Raw genomic sequence first — 10,000 nt, 5'->3', positions numbered from 1 at the left:
CAAACACAGATGGTAGCTGATAACTTTAAACCAAAATGCAGATGGTAGCTGATAACTAACCCAAAACACAGATGGTAGCTGATAACTTTAACCCAAAACACAGATGGTAGCTTGTAACAACCCTAAATCACAGATTTGTAGGTGTATGTTTGTTTGTTTTTTCCACTAATCCCAGGTCTAATCCACACTAGACATGGAGATCTTCATTGGAGACACAGATTCTAGACTAAAAGCTCTCTTTGAGAACTTCTCTTTTTAGTCTAGATCTCGGCTTAATCCACACCTGGGCAACCAGCCCATCGCGTCTTGGCACCGCCGCGAAAGCTCTACAGCGAGGCATGACGCCCTGACGAAAGACTAATCACAAGCGAAAATGCCTCTGGGATGTTACATTACGAACCGCCATGTCTGTGTGTGTTTCTCCTCCTATAATAGCACACCTCTGTGTGATCTGCCACGTACACAGCACTGTGGCAATAACAGATAAAGCATGCCAGCATGGAGTCTATGTCAGTGGGTTGTTCTTGGCCCCATATTATGTTTCCGTTAGGGGTTTTTGATCTCAGACTGAACTGAACCGGTATGAGCCATTAGGTTGGATACACATGTGAATCGAATGTATCGAATGTAGTATCGCACACCCCTCCACACGTTTCCATGCATTGTAATTAATAGATGAAGACAGCTTTTACACACTGAAGCAGTATATCTTTTAAGATGTGCTTAGGTGCATGTATGTATTAGTGCTGATTTAGTATGAAGTATTGCTTTATGTCAGTACTACTTAATAAAGGACATTCATATGTAAGTTATTACTACAACATAGGGCCCTGGGGATTAGCCCTTGGTGGTAATAATGTTCTATACAGCATTGGCAGAGTTCCTTATCTTCAAAGGGCTCTTGACTGATGATCTCCATTGTGTCTTTGAGCCTCAGACTCTGTAGAGTTAGGTGCAGAAGCCCAAACTTGAAAAACAACCCAGCGCCCTCGTAGGAAAATGAGCTCACTCCACACTCCACAGCATCAAAGACTTTCCATCTCCTGCTGCGCTCTGATGTGCGGTGCGGTGCTGTGCTGTGCGCATCCTACAGTTCCATCTTTGGGAAGGCAACCAAGAATGTCAGTGAGAAAAGGTTTCATTGCCCCCCCCCACTCCATTCCCCTGAGCAGCAGTTTCAGGCCACCTTCACAGTACTACATTACCCAGCATGCAGCTCTTTCTTCCCCTGCTGTGCGGCTGCCATTCTTTTTAAAGTGGCTCCAGCCTTCACTTCTGGCAACGCAGGCTGTCCAATTACGGAGAAATGCCAGGAGAAAGATTTGATCAGAGAAAAGGCGCTTTCGCCCGCTGCGCTGAGGCCTGTTGACCTTCTGTTCAATCCAATCCCTCACTCTCCCCCTGTGGCCGGTAAGCAGGTTTTAGAGCGATACTAAACAACAACAGCTCGCCCTAGCAGGGAGCAGGCCTAAAGCAAGGGTCGCTGACTCTCGCTGAGTTTATCAAAAAGCTTGAATTAATCTACCAGAGAGAAGGGTATGTAACAAGCAGCGCTGGCATCACCATAAACAACTTATGCCAGCCATGTTTGTGTCACGCTAAGCTTCATTTCCAAGCGCTACAAAGACCAGAAACATGGCTAATCCATTAACCTGGAGTCTTTCTAGTTCTGAGTCTTACCACTTCAAATGCTGGGGGTTTATTGATAGTTATGGTCCCTTGGAAAGGGGGGTGGGGAGGGGGGCAGGGTTATCCTTCGATGTTAATGGAAAAAAACTTAGCACAAGGCCCAGCAGTAAATGCTCACAGAGAGTTAGCATCTAACGCTGACTCAATCACATTTTCCAGCAATCTGGATAGCATTAGCGCTTGTTCCGCAGTAATTCTTGTGTACGTGACACGCTAGAGGGAGTTGAGAGGTTGGGCTCGGGCATCAGAGAGGGCTGTGCTGACAGGTGAAGCACTTTGAACTTTAGCTACTTTGGGCTCGGCTATCAGCACCTGGTCCAAAAAGCAGTCACGGTAAAAAAACAAGAATAGTGCACTCACCGTAACCCTGTCAAGTCCCCCTGCTGCTCTGACTTAAGTTATGTGAACATGTGGGCTGTTTCACAATCACGTCAGCGCTTTGGTTCCACAGGCTTGAAATGCAACCTCTGAATATGTCACAGTTTATTGTTATTCTTCACTAAAGCATGTGTGGCTAATCTTATGCGCTTACCCTTAATTGTTGTGAAATTATCTATATTGTGGCAAGTGAATAAACTTAGACTAAAGCCAAAGGGACCGGAATTTGGCACCTGATTTTACCCCTGACTTGCAATGGTGGGTTCAGTCATCGACCTCGGGCTGACCAACTGTCCAGCGTGTTACTCCAGAACACTGACACCACACACCATAGGTCTACATTACATTACATTACATTTGGCAGACAGTTTTTTTTGTCCAAAGTGACTTACATGTCAACTATACAAGGATTACATTGTCCCAAGGGCACACCGGTGGAAGCTACTTAACTGCTACACTACCACCGCCCCACTGCACGCTAACCCAGCTCCTTAACCACAACACTACCAGCGCCCCACTGCACGCTAACCCAGCTCCTTAACCACAACACTACCACCGCCCCACTGCACGCTAACCCAGCTCCTTAACCACAACACTACCAGCGCCCCACTGCACGCTAACCCAGCTCCTTAACCACAACACTACCACCGCCCCACTGCACGCTAACCCAGCTCCTTAACCACAACACTACCACCGCCCCACTGCACGCTAACCCAGCTCCTTAACCACAACACTACCAGCGCCCCACTGCACGCTAACCCAGCTCCTTAACCGCTACACTACCAGCGCCCCACTGCACGCTAACCCAGCTCCTTAACCACCACACTACCAGCGCCCCACTGCACACTAACCCAGCTCCTTAACCACCACACTACCACCGCCCCACTGCACGCTAACCCAGCTCCTTAACCGCTACACTACCACCGCCCCACTGCACGCTAACCCAGCTCCTTAACCGCTACACTACCACCGCCCCACTGCACGCTAACCCAGCTCCTTAACCACCACACTACCACCGCCCCACTGCACGCTAACCCAGCTCCTTAACCGCTACACTACCACCGCCCCACTGCACGCTAACCCAGCTCCTTAACCACCACACTACCACCGCCCCACTGCACGCTAACCCAGCTCCTTAACCGCTACACTACCACCGCCCCACTGCACGCTAACCCAGCTCCTTAACCACCACACTACCACCGCCCCACTGCACGCTAACCCAGCTCCTTAACCGCTACACTACCAGCGCCCCACTGCACGCTAACCCAGCTCCTTAACCGCTACACTACCACCGCCCCACTGCACGCTAACCCAGCTCCTTAACCGCTACACTACCACCGCCCCACTGCACGCTAACCCAGCTCCTTAACCACAACACTACCAGCGCCCCACTGCACGCTAACCCAGCTCCTTAACCGCTACACTACCACCGCCCCACTGCACGCTAACCCAGCTCCTTAACCACAACACTACCAGCGCCCCACTGCACGCTAACCCAGCTCCTTAACCACAACACTACCACCGCCCCACTGCACGCTAACCCAGCTCCTTAACCACCACACTACCACCGCCCCACTGCACGCTAACCCAGCTCCTTAACCACAACACTACCAGCGCCCCACTGCACGCTAACCCAGCTCCTTAACCACCACACTACCACCGCCCCACTGCACGCTAACCCAGCTCCTTAACCACAACACTACCAGCGCCCCACTGCACGCTAACCCAGCTCCTTAACCGCTACACTACCACCGCCCCACTGCACGCTAACCCAGCTCCTTAACCGCTACACTACCAGCGCCCCACTGCACGCTAACCCAGCTCCTTAACCGCTACACTACCTCCGCCCCACTGCACGCTAACCCAGCTCCTTAACCACAACACTACCACCTTCCCACTGCCCCACTGCACGCTAACCCAGCTCCTTAACCACAACACTACCACCGCCCTACTGCACACTAACCCAGCTCCTTAACCGCTACACTACCACCGCCCTACTGCACACTAACCCAGCTCCTTAACCACAACACTACCACCACCCAACCAGGTCTAAAGTCAGTTGAGTTGGGTTGCGTGCACCAGGCTGTTGTCTGTGCTCTAAAGGAGGTGCTTTATTGAGAGCTGAGGGTGTGATCATGTTCCAGTGTCGTAGCTGACATCTAGTGGGCGAGATCTCCCGCAGAACCACCCTGTTTCTCTTTCTGTGTCTGTGAAGACAAACACTGAACCTGCTGGCAAATGACTCCCTTATTCTGATGGTGAGTCGTGACGACTTACTTTGAGTTGCAACATCCCGTGCCAGTCGCCCACTGATATTATGCACAAACACAAACAAACACACACACATACACACACAAAACACATAAACACACACACTCACACACACACATACACACACATACACATATGCATACATATACACACACACACACACACACACACATAGAGACACAAGCAAACAGACACACACAAATATACACACAGACATGCACACATACGCACCCACAGAGAGAGACAGAGAGACACACACAAATACACACACACACACACACACACACACACATTTATCCCTCAGGTGCATTGCATTCTCCCCTCTTCTCTCGTCTCTCTCTCTTTCGTTCCTTCTCGTCCTCCTCCTCCTCAGGAACTTGTGTGTGTGTGTCTTCTCTGTCGGATGTGCCGTAGGCCTCCCCGGGCTCCTCAGTGACAACCGCACGCGTGTCTTAATTCCTCCCTCTCCAGCTTGCGCTGAAATACAGCTGAACACTGCAATACGCTGTAGATTCACTCAGGTTGGTGTGCGGAGCAACACATTCTCCGCCTTCTCTCCGTACAAAAATCCAAACACGGCAGGAACAGAGCAAAGTGGAACGACGAAAAGGGAACAAAAAGTTAGCAAAACATCTCACTATCTTTCCTTTTCGTGTGCATGACAGTGCTGACTTTGCAGAGAAAGATTTCATTTCTTTTTTTTCCTCTATGCCCTGACAGGGAAGTTCAGAGGCAGTTCAGAGTGTATTGAGCACTTTGGTGAGGATTCAGTCTTGTCAAAACTGCCGTATACGTCTTCTCAAAAAGATTCTGGAGACCGACTCGTAGCCCAATCAGTCGTTTCTGCTGTTCCCGTGACTTACTTTCTCTTCCTCTCACTTCTCATCTCAGCTGTCTTGACTTTTTTTGCTGCACTTCCTTTACCCCTTTACCTGTCAGGTTCCCTGAAAATAATCTACAGGAAGACTTATATATCTCGTCTGAGATACGGCGCTATCCTTTCTCCCTCCAAAGACAACGTTGCTAACAGAGGAGACATCCCAGATAGCAAAACTACACTGGGACGGAACTGGGCCACATCTACCACAACATTCGGCACGGATCTGCATAATGGACCTGATCCGGCGTCCAAACGCACATCGGTCCAAAATTGTTTTGGATCCTTTTGACGGATCTGCGGCAGATATGAACTTGCACTCGTCCAGGTCCGTCCCAGATAGCAAAACACACCTACCACGACATCCGGCACGGATCTGAATAGTGGACCTGATTCAGCGTCCAAACGCACATCGGTCCAAAATTGTTTTGGATCCGTTTTACTGATCTGGTGCTAATAAGGGCTAAGATTGCTCCCAACAAACAAGATAACGTCCCAGCGATGATTCAGAGCATTTTAAAGAACGTATTTCTCACCGCGACGTAAAAAGAGGAAACATCTAATTACCTCGACTTTCGTGCCGTGCAGCTTCCCCCTCTCCCAAGTAGTTCTGTCACGAATTTCATGGCGTGCGGTGATTAGTAATGAACGTGTATCAACTGTCATCATTTTTAAGCAGACATTGGCCTACAGCGATCATTAGCAATTACGTGCATTGTTTGTATACATGATACTAGTTTGTCTTATCTGTGATTGTGACTTGTTGAATGATGATCACGTCCAGCTGAATATTTAGCTTTGTAGTTAGCTGGATATTTATACCCGGTTAGGTCTGATACTTTCACGACTACGGTGTATTTCCCCCCTAATAAATTACTAAGTCAATCGTCATATCTAGTATGTTATTGTTCAAAACATCAGTGGAGTAGGTTAGCCTATAAGCTAAGTCCCAACCACATTGTTTCAAAATTAAAAACTAATATTTGCAATGCATGCTGGGAAGCAAACCTCAACAAAGTAGGCCTACACAAAATATAATTAAAGTTATCAGAGAATGTTTAGGTTATATTTTATATCTAAACCATGAGGTTTATAAAGACATAAAATTGTGATAAGCAGTATCCTTAATTCTTCTGCAAAGTTTTTTTTATAGTGGTGACCAGTTGGGGATGTTGTGAATGTCTGCCTAAAGTCATATGTAATATGGGACCTGTATTGCAGATCCGTACCACACACAAAAAGCGGACCCGTACCACACATAAGAGGCGGAACCGCATTGCAGATCCGTACCACACAATAAGCGGACCTGTACCACACACAAGAAAAGTACCACACACAAAAAAAGTATATATTCTATTCTAAGAGGCCGTACACACAAAAAAAGTATATATTCTATTCTAAGAGGCGGAACCGTATTGCAGATCCGTACCACACACAATAAGCGAACCCGTACAGGTCCGCTTCTTGTGAGTGGTAGGCCTACGGATCTGCCATACGGGTCCGCTTATTGTGTGTGGTAGGCCTACGGATTTGCAGTACTGGTCCGCTTATTGTGTGTGGTACGGGTCTGCTTCTTGTGTGGTACGGATCTGCAATAGGGCTCGGGCACACGCCTTGCATTCTAGGAATATAGCCACCATGTTGGTAGCGTACCGAACGTAATATCCATTCATTCAGATGCAGAAGACAAGAAGCAAAAATATAGTATTAGCGATTCTTTTCCTCCTGCGATCCTGGGTTGCACTGTTACACCCAACTACACAGCACCAAGAAGGCAAAAACTAAGTAACAGGAACACACTAATAGGTGGGAGTAAATCAGTAATCCATAGTAAACTAAGGAGTGAGGCTGCCAATATGGTTGTCATGATCCCGAGCCCTATTCATGGGTTTCATCAGGTCCCGCAGGTGTATACAATCAAGCACCTTAATTATCAATGCAGACTGCATGGTGCTTGATACACCTGTGCAAAGGGACCTGATGAAACCCATGAATACGGGTCCGCTTCATGTGTGTGGTACGGATCTGCAATACGGGTCCGCTTGTGTGTGTAGTACGGGTCTGCTTGTTGTGAGTACGGATCAGCAATACGGGTCCGCTTATTGGGTGTGCTGGGTCCACTTATTCTGTGTGGTACGGATCTGCAATACGGGACCGCTTATTAGGTGAGGTACAGGTCCGCTTATTTTGTGTTGTACGGATCTTCAATACGGGTCCGCTTATTGTGTGTGGTACGGGTCTGCTTATTGTGTGTGGTACGCATCTGCAATACGGGTCTGCTTATTGGGTGTGGTAGGGGTCCGCTTATTCTGTGTTCTACGGATCTTCGATACGGGTCCGCTTATTGGGTGTGATAGGGGTCCGCTTATTCTGTGTTGTACGGATCTGCAACACGAGTCCGCTTATTGGGTGTGGGCTACATCTGGCCCACAGTCAGATACCGTAGGTCCGCTACATACGGATCTAAAGGCTTTCATGCGGATCCGGCCCAAAGGAAATTGCTATCTGGGATCTGTTGTTCATGTGTGGTTTAACTAAGCGGTGAATTCTCAGTTTATAGGGCATGGACTGTATGGTACTTAAGACACATATACTGTATTCCACTTGATCACCATAATAAAGGTTGATTATCATTGTAAAGTTGTATTACCATAATAAAGGTGGATCACCATAAGGAAGATATATCATCCTATTAAAAGTGGATCACCCGATCATCATCATAGTAAAGGATCACCATAATAAAGGTTGATCATCATTGTAAAGATGTATTACCATAGCTAGAAAAGCACTCAGAGAGTGCAGACCTCCGCCAAGTGAAAGCATAACCACCTCCTGGATCAAGATGGTGATACAGATCACTCCCATATTGAATCGTTTCCTCCTTGGGTCATTTCAGACCTTCCCTGAAAATCTCATTGAAGTCCATCCACACCTTTTTCAGTTATCTTGTGAACAGACAAACAAATAAACAGACAGACAAATGAACAAACAAACTCTGATGAAAACATAACCTCCTTGGCGGAGGTAATAAAGGTGTATCATCCCTTTGAAGGATCACCTGATCATGATCGGATCACCATAACAAAGGTATCATCATATTTATCATCATGATAAATGTGACTCACCTTGATAAGCATGCATCATCCTAATATCTGTGTATCATCCAAATAAAAGTGCAGTATCCTAATAAACACACATCATCCTAATATCTGTGCATCATCCAAATAAAAGTGCATTATCCGAATAAACACTCATCATCCTAATATCTGTGCATCATCCAAATAAAAGTGCATTATCCTAATAAACACTCATCATCCTAATATCTGTGCATCATCCAAATAAAAGTGCATTTTTCTAATGAACACACATCATCCTCATAAAGTCTTCATCTTCATCTTCCTCAGATGTGGGCTGCCCGACTCTGCAGGTGGAGTCCTGGAAGTTTCCTCAGACCGCCAGGGACAACATCACTGGTATGAGCACACACACACACACACACACACACACACACACACACACACACACACACACACACACACACACACACACCACTGGTATAAACCCTCACACACTGCGCTCCTTGTTGATTACACAGGGTGCTGGTGGTGATGAATTGGCGGAGGAGCTAGACTAGCAAGCAGTAGCCAAAAAGCCGCTGCACTCCTGGCAATTACTGGAAAACTCTGGCAAAGTTTCACATAGATCTCTGTTTCTCGAGGTCACCGAGTACGCTCGGTATGAAAAAAAGATGAGTTGCTGATGAACAGCTAGATTAGCCAGGTCTCTACAGTACACTAGTAAAGTGCAGTATAAATAAAATGTATTATTATTATTATTATTATTATTATTATCATTATTTATTACACTCTTGGGGTATGCGTTTAAAAATCTCTCCCCCAGAGTGTAGCACTGTAGCTGCCTAGTTGCCTTTTTTTTCAGTACCCAGTGACCAGGAGAAACAAAGATCTATTTGAAAAATTTGATCCGGAATTTTCCTTCAACCTACGCTGCTCCAGGGAGACTGTCCCTGTATTTGGTCTCCTCAAGTTGCTGTCAGCAAAATCGATCCGTTAAATACAAATAAAAATAAAACATGCAAAAATAACTCGGATTGGGGTTGAAGGTGGGAAAGAGTACGATTTGCATAGATTACAATTTTGTTCTATTTTTTTCGCCGCCACTTCATAAAAAATCCATAGTTTATCAAATGCTTGCTCGTTAAACATGTCTGCGCTGATTAGCATGGGGTCTGCTTCTGGAGAGCTTTACCCTGTGTTGTTTCAACCTGCCCTTGCTATCAAACAGGTGATTTCACTAATCAGCTCAACTGCCTGGCTGAAGAGTAGTATCGGCAGATTTAGTGAATCATGTCCACTTTTAACTTCCGTAACATGCAACACTGTTGGTGAATAAGCTGAATGGAGAGCCAGCCATTGTTGGTGAATGCTCGGTCATGTGATGCAGACTGCATTGATTTGGTGGTTTGAGTGATGAATTTTGAATAGAACACTATGTTGCTGTAGATCATCTGTATTATGCTGAGATGTTGAAGTTTAAAGTTTATGTTTTTGTGTGATTAGATTGGGATCTAAAGGAGTATATTGTTACTTGAGTGAGCAGATTGTCTTTTGAGAAACTGTCTGGGTGGTTATGTGTGAGTGTGTGACTGTGTATGTATGCACATGTGTGTTTGTGTTCTTGCTGAGCATATTGATGGACTGATCGGCAGGGTTTAACCTGGTGCGGCGCTTTGGCCTGGCGAAGAACTCCGAGGTGAAGAAGATC

At 46.6% G+C, this 10,000-nt stretch overlaps 1 protein-coding gene across 2 annotated transcripts in view; it reads left to right on the top strand.

Annotated features, from left to right (window-relative positions):
• Positions 1–10,000, top strand: part of col16a1 (collagen, type XVI, alpha 1) — a 115,921-nt gene that overhangs the window by 10,927 nt on the left and 94,994 nt on the right. For both annotated transcript variants that reach the window (XM_062528935.1, XM_062528934.1), the window contains exons 3-4: positions 8,620–8,688; positions 9,945–10,000. The exon at positions 9,945–10,000 is cut by the window's right edge and continues 62 nt beyond it. In XM_062528935.1, coding sequence (XP_062384919.1) covers positions 8,620–8,688; positions 9,945–10,000 — 125 coding nt within the window. The remainder of the gene's footprint in view (positions 1–8,619; positions 8,689–9,944) is intronic.

The sequence above is a fragment of the Sardina pilchardus genome, chromosome 24 (genome assembly GCF_963854185.1).
Source record: "Sardina pilchardus chromosome 24, fSarPil1.1, whole genome shotgun sequence".
Taxonomy (NCBI): Eukaryota; Metazoa; Chordata; class Actinopteri; order Clupeiformes; family Clupeidae; genus Sardina; species Sardina pilchardus.
The sequence above is the reverse complement of the archived record's forward strand: the minus strand, read 5'-3'. Positions and strand labels throughout refer to the sequence as shown.